We start from the raw sequence: 21,237 nt of genomic DNA, 5'->3' as shown, positions 1-21,237 counted from the left end.
TTTGGTTGGCATACTCTCTGGTTAGAGTGTGATTCTATGGGTGTGATTGAAGGGTTGAGGTCTTCTACCTACAAGCCCCCTTGGCCTCTGCGTGTTCATTGGCACAATTGCTTAGCTCGCCTTAATTCGATGCAATTTTATTGCAGTCATATTCATAGGGAAGGCAATTCAGTGGCAGATTGCTTGGCGAATTTGGGATTGGCCTTTCCTTCTCTTTGCTGGCTCCCTACGCCTCCAATGGAGATTTTTTCTAAGCTTCGTAATGATGCCTTAGGAGTCCTCCATTATCGTTGATTTGGTTGGATTTTTCTCTTTGTTTTCTTTTTGTGGGAGAGGTTTTGGTCTAGTCCCCCTTTCCCCTTTTGTAATTTTTCTCTTTTTCTTTAATTAAATCCGGGCGTGGGGCTGAGCCTCCCAGTTAGGCTGGGTTCCAAACCCCTTCATCAAAAAAAAAAAAAAAAAAAAAAAAAAAAAAAAAAATACCTTTCCTCTGGGATGAGATAAATTTTGAATGGTTTTCCAATCTCCCACTTCATATAATTAAATTGTTGAAGACTTTGTAAGATGAAAAAATAGTTTAGAAACCAAATGCGCATCAACACACTCTCCTTTTTCTTTCAGCAAATCAGAAGGATTTTATTCCAAACAAGAAACCAAAATTAGGGACTGCTGCTACGCAAATCTTATTTGATAAAAAGAAAAACAAACAAGTACGAAATTAAATTACTATGAAATACATTCGGAAGGATCAGCTCTCCCATCATACTTGAGATTCCGACAGCCTCTGTTAGGGATTTGATGGCTCGACTGCGTCCCCGTCCCCGTCCCAGTCCATACTCGCAGGTGGCATTTGGTATCGGCACAAGGGACAAGTGTGATCTCTCTTCAGCCACTGGACAATGCAATCTACATGATAGTGGTGGGCGCAGGGTAAACTAGTAATCAGTTCATCAACACATTCTACAAAGTCTTTGATACAAATGGCACATGTTGGAGTCTCTCGGATAACATCTTCTTCCAAACTATCAAATCTCACTTTCTTCAAACCTTCAATCGAGGATCTAGATGCAGGAATAGTGAGAAGTGACATATATGTTCCTAGCAGGGACACCGTAGAAGCATGTGCAGTAGGAGTGATAGGAGTAGGGGAAGCACGTACATTAACATCGATCGGTTCTCTTGCAACCAAATCAATGATATCCTGATAGTCAACACTACCTAAAGAGCAAACACGGGTGTGTACTATTACCACAAAAATAGGCAGCTCGGGGACAGCCACTTGAGCAAACTGAATTATTTTCTCAAGAATAGGTGGCTGTTCTTCTAGTGGGACACCTCCCGCAAAAAGTACCCAGCGCATGTTTGTTCCGGTTAAGTACTCGGGAGTGATCCAATCTGCTCTTCGACGTACCAAGCTATGTCGATCATGCGTGAAGTTTGCAAGATCATCATGCCAGACGCGGCTTTGCCTGAAGAGACATAGGTTGATCAGAATTTGACCCTCCGGGATTGGTTGCGATGGTCTATCTGATTGAAATACTTTGCTCCTATATATATTCCTCTCTTCGGACATGGTTGAAGAACTGATATTAGAAGAAAAAATGGCGATTTAATCAGTAACCTGTAGTAGTAGGAGCAGTAGAAATCCTCCTTTAATCAATCTGTCAGGGTAAAGGAGTATCTTGAAGAATTGATGTTAATGGTGAATAAATCGATGGATGAGTATGTTCTACTAGTTAAAGGATGAAGAGGAATATATATAGCTAGCTATCCCTAAATCAAAGAGGAGTAAAACCCTATTTTCGACCAGGATTAGGAAAAGCTGCCTCCCTAAATCACCAAGGAGTAAAAAGAAGAATTTGTTTTAAACAGATAAACATGTCTTAACGAGTTAACGACGCAAATTGAAATATTGTATCCAAAGTCAGTCTTTAGTTACTTTGGGAAGCGTCTGTCGGGGCCCAAATTTAACAATAAAAATAAAATAATATTTAAGTTCATCCTCTGCAATACTGATAAAAAGAGTAAAAACTAAACACACAGATACAAAGAAAACATATAGCGAACCGGAGCCAACTTCCAGTTAGCCTGAATTCCTGAACCAGACCGAAGATGGTGATTGACCGCCGATCAAAATACCAAAAACATGGAATTCGGAAAACCAACAAACCCAACTATCCAATCTTACCTATTTCGAATTCAACGGCGAGGCAGATATTCTACTCCCAAAGATCTGCACTCAAAACATTAAAAGTTAAGCGGAAAATAAACAAAATACATGGATGAAGAACTCTGCACCTTGTAAGATCGAGCGCCCTATCGCCGGCAGTTGATGGAGTTCCCCACGTGCCAGTCCTTAAATCCAGGTGTTATGCGGGCCCAATAGTGACTTGCCGGTCCTTAAATAAAGGTTTTAAACGGGCCCGACGGTCAGGCCCATTACACTAGTCCCTTTCTCACTTTCCCCAAATCCCTGCGCCACAACAACCATGTCAGCTGGTACATAGTGGTCTCGAACCCTGCGATGTTTAATTCGGGTTGTGAATTGTGACGCCCCACAGCCTTTCCAATAACCGCTACTATCTTTCCAGTAGATAGTATCGAGCCCTTATTATGCATCATTGATCGGAAAGACGTTACCATGACCCGCAACCAAGTCCCATGTTTCTGATCGGCTGATTGCTATCATCAGTACCAGTAGTAGTAGATGGAGTTTTTTTGTGAATCCCTCTCACAGTAGAACTATTACAAAACCCGCGGCCAGAATCTAATTAAAAATGGAGTGTTACTTCCACCAGAACTGTACTGAAAAAAGAAAGTTTCAACTGAGACAATTTGATTAACAGTAAGCTTCTTTTCATTGTACTGTCTGCAATTTTCTATCTCCAGATGCTCTGACAAAGGTCGGACTGATCCTTTTCAATAAGAGCATTCTGTAATTGTTACCAATTAAACCCAACAGAAAATGTTTTTGATAGTTAAGATTGTATTTAGTTCAGAATAGGCATCTTGCCACGTGCATGCAAAAACTCCTTTAGTGAACAATTTTGAGACGAATCCATTGGCTGAAAAAAAAAATGAAATGCTGATTTTCTTGAGTCTCATTTGTAGAATATTTTGTAAATATTTTACTTACTATTAAAGTAAAATGCCAATTGGAATTGGTCTACTCATTTCATTTCATAACCCCTTTATATAGGGAGAGAATTACAATGGAAAAAACAATTACAATGATGACATTAACTACTGATTGGTTCGTAATCCATGCTGATTGATGTTAATCGGTAATTGCTTGATTCCCTCTCCGTCAATCACTTTGACGAAGGCACACAATATGTTTTTCCTTTAACACTTCCCCTTGTGTCAAGTCAAAGACGAAATGGTGCATGAGTTGTTGCCTCACTAAAAACTTTTCCAAGTAACAATAAAAACCTTGTGGGACAAAAATAAAACTTGGTCGAAGGAAAAGAACACAACGCACCTTCTACATTTGAGAATGACATGTGTGTGTTAGACTCCCCCTGACGTCTACATCTCCCCCTGATCATTACATTAATCAAGTGAGCTTGGAAACTCTTCGCATTCCTATGCTTTTCACATGTTTCTCAAATGTGGCCTTAGGCAGTGATTTGGTGAACAAATCTGCCACATTCTTCTCAGACCTTACTTGATTCACTTGAATCTTGAGGAGGGTCTGTTGTTGTTGATTGTAGAACAACTTTGGCGATATGTGTTTTGTGTTATCACCCTTAATATAACCTAGCTTCATCTGTTCGATGCAAGCTGCATTGTGTTCGTAAATGCAAGTAGACTCTTTAGTGGTATAACTCAAACCACTAATCCTTCGAATATGTGCAATGATAGTTCTTAACCATACACACTCACGAACCGCCTTATGTACAACAATGATCTCTGAGTGGCTCGAGGAGGTAGCCACAAGGGTTTGCTTGGTTGATCTCAAAGATATCGCCGTGTTCCTATTGGTAAATACATAACCAGTTTGGGAACAACGTTTATGTGGGTCAGAGAGATACCCAGCATCAGCAAAACCAACCAAAACATCATTTGGCGTTTCGGTGTAGTGAGTGGCACTTTCGCCATCAATATTTTCTTCAGGGATTGCAGTTCCATCTGCGGTCCCTCTTGTCTCTATGTAGGGAAAGAACAGTCTCAAGTCAATGGTTCCTTTTAGGTATCAAAGATGTTCTTGATACCATTCCAGTGACGTTGCGTTGGCGCTGAGCTAAATCTAGCTAACAAGTTCACTGAGAATGCAATGTTTGGTCGAGTAAATTGGGCTAAGTACAATAATGCGCCTATTGCACTTAGATAGGGAATTTCAGCTCCCAACACTTGTTCGTCATATTCCTTCGGACGAAATGGATTTTTCCTTGCATCCAAACTTCGACCGATCATGGGAGTGCTAGCAGGATGTGCTTTGACCATGTTATATCGCCTGACTTTTGGACATATGCAGGCTGGAGGATTAATATTCCACAAACTCGGTGTTCTAGTTCAAGGCCTGAATAGAATCGAGTTTTCCCAAGATCCTTCATCTAAAATTCGGATTTCAAGTAGCTCGCAGTTTCTCTTATTTTATCAAGACTACTAGTTATGACATAACTACTACAATTGCAAATCCGGAACTTGTTTTCTTTATGAATACGCAGGGGCATAATTCATCGTTCTTATATCCCTTCCCAATCAAGTAGTCACTTAGACGGGCATACCACATCCGTCTGGATTGTTTCAATCCGTACAGTGATCATTTCAACTTAATTGCAAACGTACTCTGTGGTTTAGAGTCACTTGACTTGCCTAATGTAAGGCCATTAGACACTTTTCATATAGATTATATATGTTATGTAATTGAAAACAGCAAACATCACCATAACAATGCATATGTACACTAGAGCAACCACTCCAACAATATCTCTTTGCAAATGAATAGCATATTAGAAGGAAAGATAAAGTAAAAACAAAACAAAAAATGACCTCATTCAATAGCAAAACCACGACAACATCTCAACTGTCTGCTAAGTTGAAGATATACTCCATACCATCTGTCATAGATCCATCTCTTCCAACTGCTTCTCAGCACTAACATCCTTCTCAATTTCAGTGGCAGGCTATACCACCATAAATTTTACAAAAATAGTTATCGTGTCACATCCTCAGCCCCAAACCTTTGAAAAAAGATTTTTAGCAGAATCTTGTGAAGTCTGCTGTTTCAGCAGCTACTTGTCTGTGGACTGTTTCTCTTTCATTTGAACCCCTTGCAATACACCTAGAATGTCCTATGACCAATGCACTTTTGCATCGCATGAGTAAACTTTACATAATGATCTATTCAGACATCGTCTGGGATTGCTTATAATTGGTCAAAAATTCAGGCCTTATCTACAAAATGTGGATAACACATATTTTTCCCCATGTATATTACATTATAGCAATGTAAAGAAAGCAGATTGATTTGAATTTCACAAAGGACATGAAGAAACTATGCATAATTGATCCACATATGTTCGGTTAGATCTCTAATGGCTGCAGGGAGGGGAAAAAAAGAAAAGGAGAAAACTTTGGCATCAACTAACCTTTTCAAAGCTAAAGCCTAGCTTGAGTTCCACGTGGAGAGTTTTGTAACAAACCAGCCCTGATGATGGTGTAAGGGATTCCTGAGGCCATCAGTATTGACTCATCTTCTTCGGCTAATTTTCTTTCATCAGTATTGACTCATCTTCTTCGGCACCTTTGTAAACAAACAACTGCTACCTTATTAATCACAGTAAAAAAAACATTTCCTTTCTTACAGTGGTGATGTTTCTAACACACAGAGAGAGAGAGAGAGAGAGGTACTTGAGATAAGAGAATGACATGGCTTACCTCTTTCAAGCTCCCAACAGCAGATAAGAAACCTTCCTGACAAAAGAAAAAACATTCAAATGACATTTTTAAGGTTCCAGTTTCAAAAGAGGTATGTGATGTTAAAAAGACTGCCACAACTAAGAAACTAAATGGCTTTGCAACGGTAGATATAGATTACAATATCATGCTCATAGCAAAATTACAATCTAAGAATATGAAAGGCAGAGTGATATAAAGTTGGCGAAATGGGATCTATGTATAATGTATAGAGCATGCTTTACATGATAATATAGGAGGACAAAATTAAGTCGGTAAGTTCCAGGTGTAGACATTGCATACATTTGGGCATATTACTTTGGAAAATCCTCTCAGATCTCTCCTTAGGAATGGCTTGTCCCTTGAATCTCCAATCAATGACTTTGTAAAAAAAACCACAACCATGTAATGAGTGTATAAAGTACAATGACAAAGAAATATGAATAAAGAAACCAGAAAGACTAACAGAATATCCTTATTTCCCTCTCAGAAGAGGTAAATTTATAGCAACTAGTTCCCACCTACACAACCTTATTGGTGATACAAAGCCCCATTTACCACAGTCAATGAAAGTAAAGTATTAAACTTTCAATTTACTTCTCCTTTTGGGAAAAAAAAAAGAGTATCAAACATTCATATAGCATCAAAGACAAAATCCTGAGATTGTGAGAAACTGATATTGCCAGCAATAGCAAACCTGAGGAGCTGATGTTGCCAAGAATTGTCAGATGCAGGTAGCCAATAAATCCAAACAGCCATGAATATCATTATTTTGTTTTCAGAGAAAAAAAGGAAGGAGAAGAAGTGCAAAGATCGGCGACGTGCAAATCCTAATTTCATCTGCGGAGGTACTCTTCTCTCTTCATGCATCATGCAGACGAGGGAAACAAATGTCCTTTTTCAGAACCACCCGGCGCACGACGCTGGTATTCTGGTAACACCTGTCTCCGGGGCAACCACGCAAAATATCAGAACAAATGCAGGGTAAAACCATCAGGTCACTATTCATTTCGCTAAAAGACAAGCTAAATGAACAGTGATTTTGAGGTTAGGTTTAGTATACGTATAATTTTCTGTTAAATTTTCACTGTAGCTCCGAGGAGGAGGAGAACAAGAAATGCTGCTCCTCTCTGGTAGTGTTCGCTCCGTTTGGCCATGTCTGTCTGTCTGATCGTGCCATTTCCAAAGCTGCTATCAAGTAATTCATTCTGAATTTTACTATTACCTCTGTTTACCATTTACTTGAGGTAATTTCTGGTACACAGAGGTAATAGTAAAAGTCAGAATGAATTCATTGATATTATAGGCCCATGTGGGGCTGGGTTCATATGGAGATCAAGGATAACAAATGGATTAAGAACAGGTTCATGAATTGGTATATAATTCAACTTCTCTAACTCTTCTCCCATCAAAATTAATGTGTGTTTGGTGGTAATCAGTTGCTCGAATTTTTTTTTTGTTAGTATGATTTATCACTGCGAAAGGACGTAAACTATCCTATGGAGATGTAAGTCCAGATAAAGTTCACTGCTTGTAGCTCACAACATCAGCACAACTAATGTCATATATGAATTGGGGCTCTAGGTGTTAGTTGTATCCGGATTGCCTGAACCTAAGTAGCAGCAAGGAGTTGAATTGCTTGGCAAGCTAGTAAATGGTAGTTACAGAACAAATGAAGTTCATATATTTGGACATCCTCAGTTTCTAAGCTCAACGGAGACCATAACAAAATCAAGTCCCATGGAACTATAGTTTGCATCTATTGAAATACCTTCCCTTGGGATGAGATAAATTTCGAATGGTTTTCCAATCTCCCACTTCAGCGGAGACCATAACAAAATCAAGTCCCATGGAACTATAGTTTGCTTCTATTGAAATACCTTTCCTCTGGGATGAGATAAATTTTGAATGGTTTTCCAATCTCCCACTTCATATTGCACCTCCGGAAATTAAATTGTTGAAGACTTTGTAAGATGAAAAAATAGTTTAGAAACCAAATGCGCATCAACACACACCCCTTTTTCTTTCAGCAATTCAGAAGGATTTTATTCCAAACAAGAAACCAAAATTAGGGACTGCTGCTACGCAAATCTTATTTGATGAAAAGAAAAACAAACAAGTACGAAATTAAATTACTATAAAATACATTCGGAAGGATCAGCTCTCCCATCATACTTGAGATTCCGACAGCCTCTGTTAGGGATTTGATGGCTAGACTGCGTCCCCGTCCCCGTCCCAGTCCATACTCGCAGGTGGCATTTGGTATCGGCACAAGGGACAAGTGTGATCTCTCTTCAGCCACTGGACAATGCAATCTACATGATAGTGGTGGGCGCAGGGTAAACTAGTAATCAGTTCATCAACACATTCTACAAAGTCTTTGATACAAATGGCACATGTTGGAGTCTCTCGGATAACATCTTCTTCCAAACTATCAAATCTCACTTTCTTCAAACCTTCAGTCGAGGATCTAGATGCAGGAATAGTAAGAAGTGACATATATGTTCCTAGCAGGGACACCGTAGAAGCATGCGCAGTAGGAGTGATAGGGGTAGGGGAAGCACGTAAATTAACAACGATCGGCTCTCTTGCAACCAAATCAATGATATCCTGATAGTCAACACTACCTAAAGAGCAAACACGGGTGTGTATTATTACCACAAAAATAGGCAGCTCGGGGACTTGAGCAAACTGAATTATTTTCTCAAGAATAGGCGGCTGTTCTTCCAGTGGGAGACCTCCCGCAAAAAGTAGCCAGCGCATGTCTCTTCCGGTTAAGAATTCGGGAGTGATCCAATTGCCTCTTTGACGTACCAAGCTACGTTGATCATGCGTGAAGTTTGCAAGATCATCATGCCAGACGCGGCTTTGCCTGTAGAGACAGAGGTTGATCTGAATATGACCCTCCGGGATTGGTTGCCGTGGTCTATGTGACTGCATTACTTTGCTCCTATATATATTCCTCCCTTCGGACATGCTTGAAGAACTGATATTAGAAGAAAAAATGGCGATTTAATCAGTAACCTGTAGTAGTAGGAGTAGTAGTAATCCTCCTTTAATCAATCTGTGAGGGTAAAGGAGTATCTTGAAGAGTTGATGTTAATGGTGAATAAATCGATGGATGAGTATGTTCTACTAGTTAAAGTAGAAAAGAATACTTCAATTCAGGGTTAATTCAATTAATCTATTCATCCCACAATGGGGATATATATATACAAATACAAAGGAGTAGTCTAACTCTAATAGGAAACAATCTTTCCATGATTACAGGATATTCTAATTAAATAAAATCCTAATTACATACAGATTTACAGCGATTCTACACTCCCCCTCAAGTTGGTGCATAGATGTCAATCATGCCCAACTTGTCAACCGAGCTGTCAAATACCTTTCTGGACACTCCTTTAGTAAGAACATCAGCTAATTGCTCCTCTGAGTTTACAAATGGAAAGCGAATAACCTTTCTGTCAAGATTTTCTTTAATAAAATGACGGTCAACCTCCACATGCTTTGTTCTATCATGCTGAACTGGATTATGTGCAATCTCAATGGCAGCTGTATTATCACAATGCAAATCCATAGGCTTTTTAAGCTTGTAACCCAGGTCCTTCAAGACATTACGAATCCACAATATTTCACATACTCCATGTGCCATACCTCGGAACTCAGCTTCTGCACTTGATCTGGCAACGACTTTTTGCTTTTTGCTACGCCAAGTGACAAGGTTCCCTCCAACAAAAGTGAAGTACCCAGATGTAGAACGTCTGTCCGTTTTATCACCAGCCCAATCTGCATCTGTGTACCCAACAACTTCCAATTTATCTTTTTTTTGAAACAGTAACCCTTTACCTGGCGCCCTCTTCAAGTACCTCAAAATACGAAAAATTGCATCCATATGCTCTTCACTAGGACAATGCATAAATTGACTAACAACACTCACAGCATAAGCAATATCAGGTCTAGTATGTGAAAGATAAATCAACCTTCCTACAAGACGTTGATACCTCCCTTTATCAGTTGGCACTTGATCAGGATAGATAGCAAGTCCGTGATTCATCTCAATGGGTGTCTCGATGGGTCGGCAGTCCAGCATCCCCGTTTCAGCAAGTAAATCAAGAACATATTTTCTCTGTGAAAGTGAAATCCCCTTCTTAGACCTTGCAACTTCAATACCCAAAAAATACTTTAGTTGTCCCAGATCCTTCATTTCAAACTCCTTTGACAAATACTTTTGCAATTCATTTATCTCCTTCAGATCATCTCCTGTAACAATCATGTCATCAACATACACAATAAGAGCTGTAATCTTACCATTCTTGCGCTTGATGAACAAGGTATGGTCAGAATTGCTCTGTCTATATCCAAAGGCTTTCATGGACTTTGAAAATCTTCCAAACCAAGCTCTTGGAGACTGTTTTAGGCCATACAAAGACTTCTTCAATTTACACACCTTGCCAACATCACTTGGGTAATTCTTAACACCTGGGGGCATATCCATGTACACTTCTTCCTCCAAATTTCCATTAAGAAACGCATTCTTCACATCAAACTGGTGCAAGGGCCAATCTTTGTTTGCTGCAAGTGAGATTAGAATCCGGACAGTATTAATCTTTGCCACAGGTGCAAAAGTCTCCTCATAATCAATCCCATAGCGTTGTGTATAGCCTTTGGCAACCAACCTCGCTTTGTATCTATTAATAGTTCCATCTGCATTAAGCTTCACAGTAAATACCCAACGACATCCTACAGTCTTCTTTCCAACTGGCATAGGTACTAGCTCCCATGTTGCATTTTTCTGAAGAGCTTCCAATTCTTCATTCATCGCCTTGGTCCATTTTGGATTCGTCAATGCATCCTGCACGTTACTAGGAATAGATACAGTAGATAATTGATCAACAACAAGTGCATGTGACCCAGAAATCCTATGGTTAGACATAAAATTAGCTATAGGGTATTTAGCTTTGGCTTTGATATCTGGTTCATATTGTTTCTTAGGAATTCCCTTGGTAACCCTTTGTGATTTCCTAGGTTCGACACTTTCTAACCCAGAAGACTCATTAAAGTTTAGGGGTACCTGAGGTGGATCATTCTGACTGGGATCTTCAGTTGGTGAGGCAGAAGGGGGAATATCTTGTGTGTGAGCTTCAGATACGTCTTGATTTTGTTTCAAATTATCAAGAAAGGTCGTCTCTTCTGTCTCAGAATTCACAACGCTCTGTTCGGCAGTTTCAGCAGTTGCATTCTCTGTTTCGGAATTCACAACACTCTGTTCGGCAGTCGCATTCCTTGTTTCGGAATTTACAACACTCTGTTCGGCAGTTGCATTCCTCTGTTCGGCAGTTGCATTCCTCTGTTCGGCAGTCGCATTTTCTGTTTCTGAATTTCTACCTTCAAATCGTTCCTCCAAATCTTCCAAGTCTTCAAAGACATCAGAATCAATAATAGAACAAGGATTCCCTTCATAACCTCTCTCCCCCTGAAGGGAAGACTGAGAAGTTCCTCCTGAGAAATATGGCTCTGATTCACGGAATGAGACATCAAGAGATATATGTATAGTGCCAGTAAGAGGATCATAACATCGATAACCCTTCTGGAAGTCAGCATAACCAACAAATATACACTTACGGGCACGAGGATCAAGCTTGCTACGTTGAGGCTTGGGAATATGAACATAAGTTGTGCACCCAAACACCCGGGGCTCCAAATTAGGCATAGAAGGGATGGTCAAAAGTGTATGAAGCTTTTGATGAGGATTCTGAAACTCAATCACCCGGGAAGGAGTACGGTTGATAAGATATGCTGCTGATTTCACTGCTTCGCCCCAATAGGACCGAGGTACATTCATGCCAAACAAGGAAGCACGAACAACTTCCATCAACTGCCTGTTCTTCCGTTCTGCTAAACCATTCTGTTGAGGAGTATAAGAATTGGAGGTTTGATGACGAATTCCATGTGACCGGCAAAACTCAATCATAGGGCCATTCACAAACTCTCCACCATTGTCAGACTGAAACACTCTGATGGATTGTTGATACTGAGTTGCCACCATTTTGTGAAATTCGGTAAACATTCCAAATACATCACTCTTATTCTTCAGTAATGACACCCATGTCATGCGAGTGCAATCATCAATAAATGTTACAAAATACCGAGCTCCAGAAAGAGAAGGAATTTTCGCAGGACCCCAGACATCGGAGTGAATCTTCATAAAAGGAACAGGACTTTTATTAAGACTTGGTGAATATGAAATACGGTGACTCTTGGCCAGTTCACAGATGTCACAGTGGAAATCCAAATCACTAACAAGTGAAAACAATTGAGGTTGCAGCTTCTTAAGATAACGAAAGGATAGGTGACCTAAACGGCGATGCCATAACCATACAGCTTCCTTCGCATTCTCTACCCCGTTGATCTGATTAGCTTGTCCCAAAAGATGCTTCTGTTTCTTTCCAGTCTCTGTCAGATCCAGATAGTATAATTTCCCCCTTCTAACACCATAACCAAGAATCCGTCGAGTCAGAATGTCCTGAAACACACAGAAAGACGGATAGAAGGTCACAATACATGCAAGAGCTAAAATAACTTGACCAACAGACAGGAGATTATAGGCTAGTGATGGAACAACTAAGACAGATTCAAGGGTTAAGGTATCAGATAAAGCAATAGAACCTTCTCCGGTGACCGGAGTTGGAGTACCATCAGCAGTAGAGACAATATTTTGAGAAGAACGTCTAAGGTTTTTCACAAGACTAGGGTCATTGGTCATATGATCAGATGCACCTGTATCAATTATCCATGTATTATTCAAAGTAGCCTTACCCTTCATACCTGACTGCGCTACATTAGCGGAGGCATTGTCGAGATGCTCTTCCTCTGTAGTAGCAATAGCCGCCTTACCCGGATTCTTTCGCGGTTTCCTGGTGAAGTCCCACCAATCAGGGTAGCCAATCACTTCATAGCACCGCTCCTTGGTATGACCTACTTCCCCACAGACAACACATTTTTTGTTTGCGTATGGGTTTGGTTTGTCATGAGGACGGCGTGGAGAAGGACCTGAGAAGCCTGGAGGAGGACCTGGTCGGCGTTGAACGGCCATTGAGGAATTCGGGGTTTGTTTTTTTTCAGGTTTGGTTTTTCTAGGGTTTCAAAAATTCAGGGACGGCTTGATTTTAATGGTGGTGGTACGCAGCGGTTTGTGGTGTGGTTTGGGATTCAGGATTCAGGATTCAGGATTTAGGATTCAAAGGATGCAGACAAGTTGTGCTTTGGGATTCAGGATTCAGGATTCAGGATTTAGGATTCAAAGGATGCAGGCAAGTTCAAAGGATTGAACCTGCTCTGATACCAAGTAGAAAAGAATACTTCAATTCAGGGTTAATTCAATTAATCTATTCATCCCACAATGGGGATATATATATACAAATACAAAGGAGTAGTCTAACTCTAATAGGAAACAATCTTTCCATGATTACAGGATATTCTAATTAAATAAAATCCTAATTACATACAGATTTACAGCGATTCTACAGTTAAAGATGAAGAGGACTATATATAGCTAGCTATCCCTAAATCAAAGAGGAGTAAAACCCCATTTTCTACTAGGATTAGGAAAAGCTGCCTCCCTAAATCACCAAGGAGTAAAAAGAAGAATTTGTTTTAAACAGATAAACATGTCTTAACGAGTTAACGACGCAAATTGAAAATAAACATAGATCAGGAACTCTGCACCTTACAAGATCGAGCGCTCCATCGCCGGCATGAGATGGGGTTCCACGCTTGCCACTCCTTAAATACAGGTGTCAACGGGCCCAATAGTCACTCGTGACTTGCCAGTCCCTAAATAGCCGTGTTAAACGGGCCCCATAGTCAGGCCCATTACACCGACGGCCTAGCCCCTTTCTCAGTTCTCCCAAATCTCTGTGCCACAACCACCATGGAACGCAAAGACTGTCCAGCTATTACATAGCGGTCTCGAACCCTGCTACGTTTAATTCGGGTTGTGAGTTGTCACGCCACACTACCTTTTCAATAACCACCAGTGTCTTCCACCACCTTTCCGATCGACCCCTTTTGCATCATTGATCGAAAAGATAGTATCATGATCCGCTATCAAGTCCCAAGTTTCTGATCTGCTCATTGTTATCACTTGAGCATCGTGAAAAGCCATCATCATTTCACGAATTTGACACCATTAGTGTCATTCTTATTTATTTAGATTTTGCATCTCCAACTCTCTTTAATCAAAAACTATAGTCATTTTAACATTTTCAAAAAAAAAAAAAAACTATAGTCATTTCAAAATTTTAATCATTTTAGACAATCATGTAACTACAATATGAATTTATATTTCATACATAAATATTTTATAGGTGCGGCTATTATCACGCTATCATTTTCTTTGTTCACCCTACTTGCTCATTAGTATTACACTCTATATTTTAATTTTAATAATTAAATTTACTCATCTACCTCATTTCTTCTCATTTCAGAAATATCCTTAATTATAACATATCCAATTAAAAAAAAATTAACGAAAATCTCTCCTTTAATTTATACCAATTAAATACATTAAAGTTTCCAAATAAAATCATAAACTGCCTTACTTCCATTTTTTTTTTCTTTTAGTTTCAATGTTTGTCTATTTAATCCATGTCAAAAGATTAGTAAGTTAACAACTAGACCTGTAAATGGACCGGATTTTGATCCGGATCCGCTCCAGATCCGTAGCTATTAAACAGGTTTGGATCGAACATTTTGATCCGTTGATCCGTTAATGATCCGAATCCGTTAACCCGTTTAATAAACGAATCGGATTTGGATTTAAGTCGATCCGATCCGTTAATGATCCGACCCGTTTTAGTAATAAAAAAATATTATTTTTTATTAATATATTATTATTTTTTTAAAATATAAAATATTAAAGATTTCTAATATTACTTTTTTGCAGAAATCTAAGAGGCAGTCTTCGTAATTTTATTTTTGATAATGTAATTTTATTTTTGGTGATACTCTTCATGTAGATCATGTTATTTTAATATTTTATTAATATTTTATGAGATATTATGATATAAATTTAATATTACTATTTAAAATTTAAAAATATTTGAAATTATAAAATGATCGGATTAGCGGATCGGGTATCCGTTAATCCGACGGATACGGATTTGGATCGAGGTATCAATGATCCGCCGGGTTAACGGAGCGGGTTTGGATAGAATTTTTTTTTTAGTAAACGAATTTGGATTTAGGTCGATCCGATCCGAACCCGGTCCATTTACAGGCCTATTAACAACTATGAATAATGAAGAAGAGAATGATTTTTGTTTCCTGTTTTAAATTTTTACTTTCAGTGTTCATAAAGGGTATTGCAAAGATTTTGATGAAGTTAACATTAATGGTTTTGTGAATTCAATAACGAAAACTGAGGAGGCATAAAAAAGACAAAAATAGAGTAATAAATTTAAATTGGGTGGAGAAATGAAGATTAATGTTATCCAATGAGTAATTAGTAGTCTTTGCATTTAATTAATAGAAAATTACTCATAAGTGTCATTTTGAAACTTTAATTAGCCATAAGGCCACCTAAATTTTGTTGTACAAATAAGGCCACCTGCATCCCAAAATTATTTCATTTTTGACAATTTTACCATTCCTACCTAACAGACCCAATTCCATCGATCTGTGATCACTCTCTTTCTCCACGGTCACAGTTTCTCTCACTCTCTCTCTGCTCCCCCTCTCTCCCTCGTCGATCACAGATCTTCACGTCTTGGTCTCCGCCTCCGATTCCGGCGAACCTCCTGCACGATGCTCTCTCTCTCTCTCCTCGATCACAGATCTTCACATCTCGGACACCGCCTCCAATTCCAGATACCACTAACACAGTGCTCTCTTTCTCTCTGCAATCACATATAGATCTTCAAGACGCCGACCTGATGGTGCTAGTTCACCCTAATTCCACCACCTTATGTCGGTTGATGATCGAGAGGATCCAACTCCAGCGACCGGAATTGGATTGGGGAATATGAACAATTCGGCCGAAATGACCCCGCTCCACCGTTTTTGTTCAATCTGATGCTCTTCGATCTACATCAAGTTCAAATCTACGAGATTTTGTGCAAATTTTTTATTTAAATTCCCCTGAATTTCAATCGTGTAGAAGATGACGGCGACGAAGAAGCTCCCATTGGAGCTACCTTACTAGAGGCGAACTCAGATCTCTCTGATTCCCTACTCTGAAGATCGGAACGTTGCAAGAGGTCTTTTCACTCAATTTCAGCGTGTAATTTTGCCCGGAAGAAGCGAGTGTCGGAAAAGGAGATTGACAGTGAAAGACTACGGTAACAAAGCACCAATTTCAGAATTACGATTTCAGTAGACGTTTGATATGTGCATTTGATCTCTTAATATGTCTAGAATTACTAGTTAAGTTTTTGATTTTGATTCATTGGTGGAACAGAGCAATTGAGAGTTTGCAATATGATGCTACTTGATTAATCCGCAAGTACAATACCAATTCAAATCATGTTGAGCAATCGAGAGTTTGTAATATGATGCTAGGCTAAACTTAATTTAGAATTTTGTCGGACTTCTTAAATGTTATGAATGAAATTGGATCTTAATTTTATGCCTCATTGTTCAATTTTGATGCTATGGTATTTGCGTTTGTGTAAACTTGTCAGTTTGATATTTGGATTCAAATTTTGAGCCCAAGACATGGCGTAATCAAAGAATACACTTTGAACCTATGATATTGTTACTTTCTTAGTTAGTAGGTGTTGTGGAGTGTGGCATGTGAATATATATTGACTAGTTGTTCTTGGTCTCGGAACATTTGGCAAAATGTGTGCCTAATTGGAGTTTTGTTTGGTTGAAATCGGACCGTTGTGATTCAAGCATTTGACATTGTAAATTGTTTTGATGTTTTGGAGTAGCTTTTTTGTTGGAAGATAATAGTTTTTCAGACATTGGGAGTAACTTTGTTAGTCTATGGTAATAGTTTTCTTAGTCTTTGGGAGCAATTTTTACTTTATTTGATAGTACCTTTTGGTGCTGGTGAATGTAGTTTTTGGCGTTGATTATAGTAGCTTTTGTTGTTAGTGACAGCAGCAATGTGGTGTTGGTAACCGTAGCTTTTCTTGTTTGTTACAGTAGCTTTTGGTATTGATAATAGTAACTTTTGGTGTTGTTAAGAATAGCTTTTGTTGTTAATGATCATAGTTTTTGTTATTGGTGTCACTAGTTTTTGAAACTTCGTCGAAGACCTCACCGGAGTAAATTTTATTGTTAATGAGAGTAACTTTTAGTATTAGTGACAGTAGCTTTTGTTACCTCATCAGAGTAGTTTTTGTTGTTGGTGATAGTAACTTTTGGTGTTGGTGACCGTAGCTTTTGTTAGCTCACTGGAGATCTCATCGGAGTAACTTTTGATACTTGTCACAGTTACTATTGTTGGTGGGGATAATAGCTTTTGTTGGTGGGAATTGTAGCATTTGGTTATAGGGAGCGTAGCTTTTGTTGCTGACAATACATTTTTTTACTGGTAACAATTGCTTTTGTTATTTGTGACGGTAGCTTTAGTGACCGAGCCGAAGGTCGCGGAAATCTCATCAAAATAGGTTTTGTTGCTAGTGCTAATAGCTTTTAGTGTTAGTGACAATGACTTTTGGTGATAGTAATTTTTGTTGGTGGGAATAATGGTTTGGTTTTGAGGAGCATAGCTTTTGTTGCTGGTGAGAGTAGTTTTTTTGTGACCTCACAAGAGGTTGCCGAAAATCTCATAAGAGTAGCTTTTATTGCTAGTGACAATAGTTTTTGTTGGTAACAATAGCTTTTGTTGTTGGTGACAGTAGCTTTTGTGACCTCACCGGAGGTTACCGGAAATCTCATCAGAGTAGCTTTTGTTGCTAGCGACAAAAACTTTTGTTGCTAGTGATAATAACTTTTGTTGCTAGTGACAATAACTTTTGCTGTTTGTACATACAGAACACTTGCCGGCCATAATCAGCACTGATACTTAACCATGTCACATTTTCGGAATGACTTCAACGATGTAACCCCTAGAAACACAGCCGGCAAGCCAACTCCAAGCCGAAATATGCCTTGACGCGCCACCCAAATTTCTCTTTGCAAAAAGGACCAAAACTCGGCAAAATGAAGTGTATCAGTCCCACATCGAAAACAAGAGTGATGTAACTCACTATGTCACCTATAAAATGTTCACTTCTCTCTCTTCATTTATTACTCATTCAATAGCTATTTACTACTACATTTGTTAATATAAGTACATCGTTTAACTTTAGCATCGGAGGAGCAAAGACCGCCAACCGCGGTCTCTCCTCTTGACGCAGTTGTATTTCTCTTGACAGATTAGCAGGATTTCGTGAACTCTATACATATCGGAAGATTGGACATTCATCCACTTTATCGGAAGCCGACATCATATGGCGGTATTCTGAGCATTAACAGTGTTAATGATAGTAATTTTTGTGGTCGCCGAAGTTTGCCGGAAGTTGTCAGGAGGTCAACTGAAGTCCCGCTGGAAGTTGGCTGGAGACCCGTCGGAGTTGGCCAGGGTTGATCGGAAACCTCGCAGGAGAGGAGAGAGAGAGAATGGTTGTTGAGTTTTTACTCTAGTGACATTTATGTAAATATCCAAAATATAACACCATTTTTAATCTAGTGGCCTTATGAGTGAAAAAATTAGTTTGTGGCCTTATGGCTAAAAAAAATTCAAAGATACACTTATATGTAATTAACTCTTTAATTAATTAGTTATGTATTTAGTCTTTTGTACTTGGGTAAGATACTAAGATAGTGGTCTTTTAATAATTCAAATGTTTGAAGGATGAACTAAGAAAATATTAGAATGGCAATAGTCGCACCCTTATTTTACATACATATAGGTTACATATTTTCCATAGGGGAAATGATCATTTACCCAATTTTGGGGTTAATTAACCCCACTTATCCAAACACTCTAAGATATTGCCCACTTACACAATATTTTATATATATTTTGCCTTAATACCCATTACCCAATTAAGTTTTTATTTTATTTTATTTATTTTTAAGACAATCTTTCTTTGTCACTTAGAGAGAGAAGTCATTGGAGATCTTGCCAGACTCCAGTGACGGGTGGCCGACCGCAGACTCCAGTGACGGGCGGCCGACCGCAGACTCCTGTGACGGGAATCTCGACAACTGGTGACCGGAATCCGGCCATCGGATCAGTAGTCGGATTCCAACGTCCGATTTTATTGCCCCTAGTAATATCAAGTAATCATATTATTGCCCCTCAATACTGTTTTATTGCCTCCCATTAATCATATTATTGCCCCTGATAATCATCTTATTACCCTCCAATAATTAGGCCTCATCAAAAAGCTCGCAGATCAAGTGGGCCGATAGAGGCCCGCTGGCCCTGAGGGCCAAAAGCCCAGCCCGGCCCGGCAAAAAGCCCGCAAAAGCCAGCCTCAGTGGGTAGTGGGCCGGCTAGCAAAAAGCCCGCAAAAACCCTGCCCGGCCCTCCAAAAGCTCGCTAGGCCCGGCCTGTAAAAGCTCGTAAACTATTATATATGTATGTGTTATATATATATATATATATATTTATAAACACACATATATCTATATAAGTATATATATTTATAAACACACACACATATATATAAACACACACATATTCTTATATATATATATGTGTGTGTGTGTGTATATAAACACATATTCTATATAAAAGTATGAGAACTTCCACAAATATATAAACACACACACAAACACATATTCTTTTATATATATCTATAAGAATATGTGTGTGTGTGTGTGTGTGTGTGTTTATATATGTTTGTGGAAGTTCTCATACTTCTATATAGAATATGTGCATATATATTCTACATATCATGACGACGTTTGACCAATTCGATCGGATTCGAAAATATGGTGAAATTGGCTAAATTTTTTATCACACATAATTTATTTTAATAATCTCATCCAACTGTCGGTTTTTCCATTTTTATTGAATTGATAAGGGTTGCTCTTTGGAGCGTATAATATATAAATATAGATTTATAAAAGTAACTATGTTTGACCTCGTTGATTGAATTAGAAACGAGAACCAAATTAGCTGAATTTTTTAGAACCACCATAAAACATTACAATCTCTCCATCGAGTGGTTGGTTTCTCTAAATTCATTTTCTACTTCATGGTTGCTTTAGAATGAACCTCAACAATTTAAATACAATGTACAAGTCATACAACTTTAGGAGGCAAATTGATATAGGCCAACGTCTTTGTAATTAAAATTGAAATTTTTATCTTATGTACACGCACATCCATTGATAGAATATTTACAGACGTGATGTGAAAAAATAAGCACGTTTCGCGGTCATCAAGTCATCGGTCAACCAAGAAAACATACAAGTGACGACGGTTGACCAATTCGATCGGATTCGAAAATATGGTGAAATTGGCTAAATTTTTTTTCCACACTCATAATTTATTGTAATAATATCATCCAAAGGTCGGTTTTTCCATTTTCTTTGAATTGATAGGAGTTGCTCTTTGGAATGCATGATATATAAATATATGTTTATAAGAGTAACTAAGTTTGACCTGGTTGATTGAATTCGAAACGAAAACCAAATAGGCTAGATTTTTTACAACCACAATAAAACATCACAATCTCTTTATCAAGCGGTTGGTTTCTTTAAATTCATTTTACACTTCATGGTTGCTTTAGAGTGAACCTGAACAATTTAAATGCAACATATAAGTCATACAACTTTATGAGCCAAATTGGTATACGTCAACATCTTTGTAATTAAAATTGAAATTTTTATCTTATGTCCATGCATATGCATCGATGAAATATATATAGACGTGATGTAGAAAAATAAGCACATTCACGGTTGTTACACCATCGATCAACAAGAAGACATAGAAGTGACGACGGTTGATCAATTCGATCGGATTCAAAAATATGGTGAAATTGGCTAAATTTTTTGCCACACTCATAATTTATTGTAATGATCACATCCAACGGATAATTTTTTTATTTTCTTTGAATTGATAGACGTTGGTCTTTGGAGTGTATGATATAAAAATATAAATTTATAAAAAAAATTAGACTCTTTAAAGATTTATTTGTAAATAAAGCCCGCAAGGCCAGACCCAAAAAAGCCCGAAAAAGCCCACAAGGCCCAATTTATATGGACGGGCCTGGATCTTTCGATTTACAATAAAGCCGAGCCCGCCCCGGCCGCTACTATTTAAATATATAGTAAGGCCCGGCTCGGCCCAAGCCCGCTATGAATGGGCCGGGCCGAGTCGTTGATGAG

The 21,237-nt window shown here is 38.6% G+C and overlaps 1 protein-coding gene across 2 annotated transcripts; it reads right to left on the bottom strand.

The window, feature by feature from the left end:
* Nucleotides 1-610: 610 nt before the first annotated feature.
* LOC112188290 (RING-H2 finger protein ATL13) lies at nucleotides 611-2,353 on the bottom strand. 2 transcript variants are annotated; one of them, XM_040515011.1, is made up of 2 exons: nucleotides 2,189-2,353; nucleotides 611-1,621 (listed from the first exon to the last, which is right to left on the bottom strand). In XM_040515011.1, exon 2 carries the CDS (start codon nucleotides 1,571-1,573, stop codon nucleotides 788-790), a length of 786 nt encoding a protein of 261 aa, XP_040370945.1. In that variant the 5' UTR covers nucleotides 1,574-1,621; nucleotides 2,189-2,353; the 3' UTR covers nucleotides 611-787. The 2 variants fall into 2 exon arrangements, with proteins under 2 accessions (XP_040370945.1, XP_024183153.1); XM_024327385.2 differs by having other exon boundaries at nucleotides 611-1,583.
* Nucleotides 2,354-21,237: the final 18,884 nt, after the last annotated feature.

Source organism: Rosa chinensis, chromosome 2, assembly GCF_002994745.2.
Source record: "Rosa chinensis cultivar Old Blush chromosome 2, RchiOBHm-V2, whole genome shotgun sequence".
NCBI classification, from domain to species: Eukaryota; Viridiplantae; Streptophyta; class Magnoliopsida; order Rosales; family Rosaceae; genus Rosa; species Rosa chinensis.
Note: the sequence above shows the minus strand (reverse complement) of the source record. Positions and strands in the feature narration are given on the sequence as shown.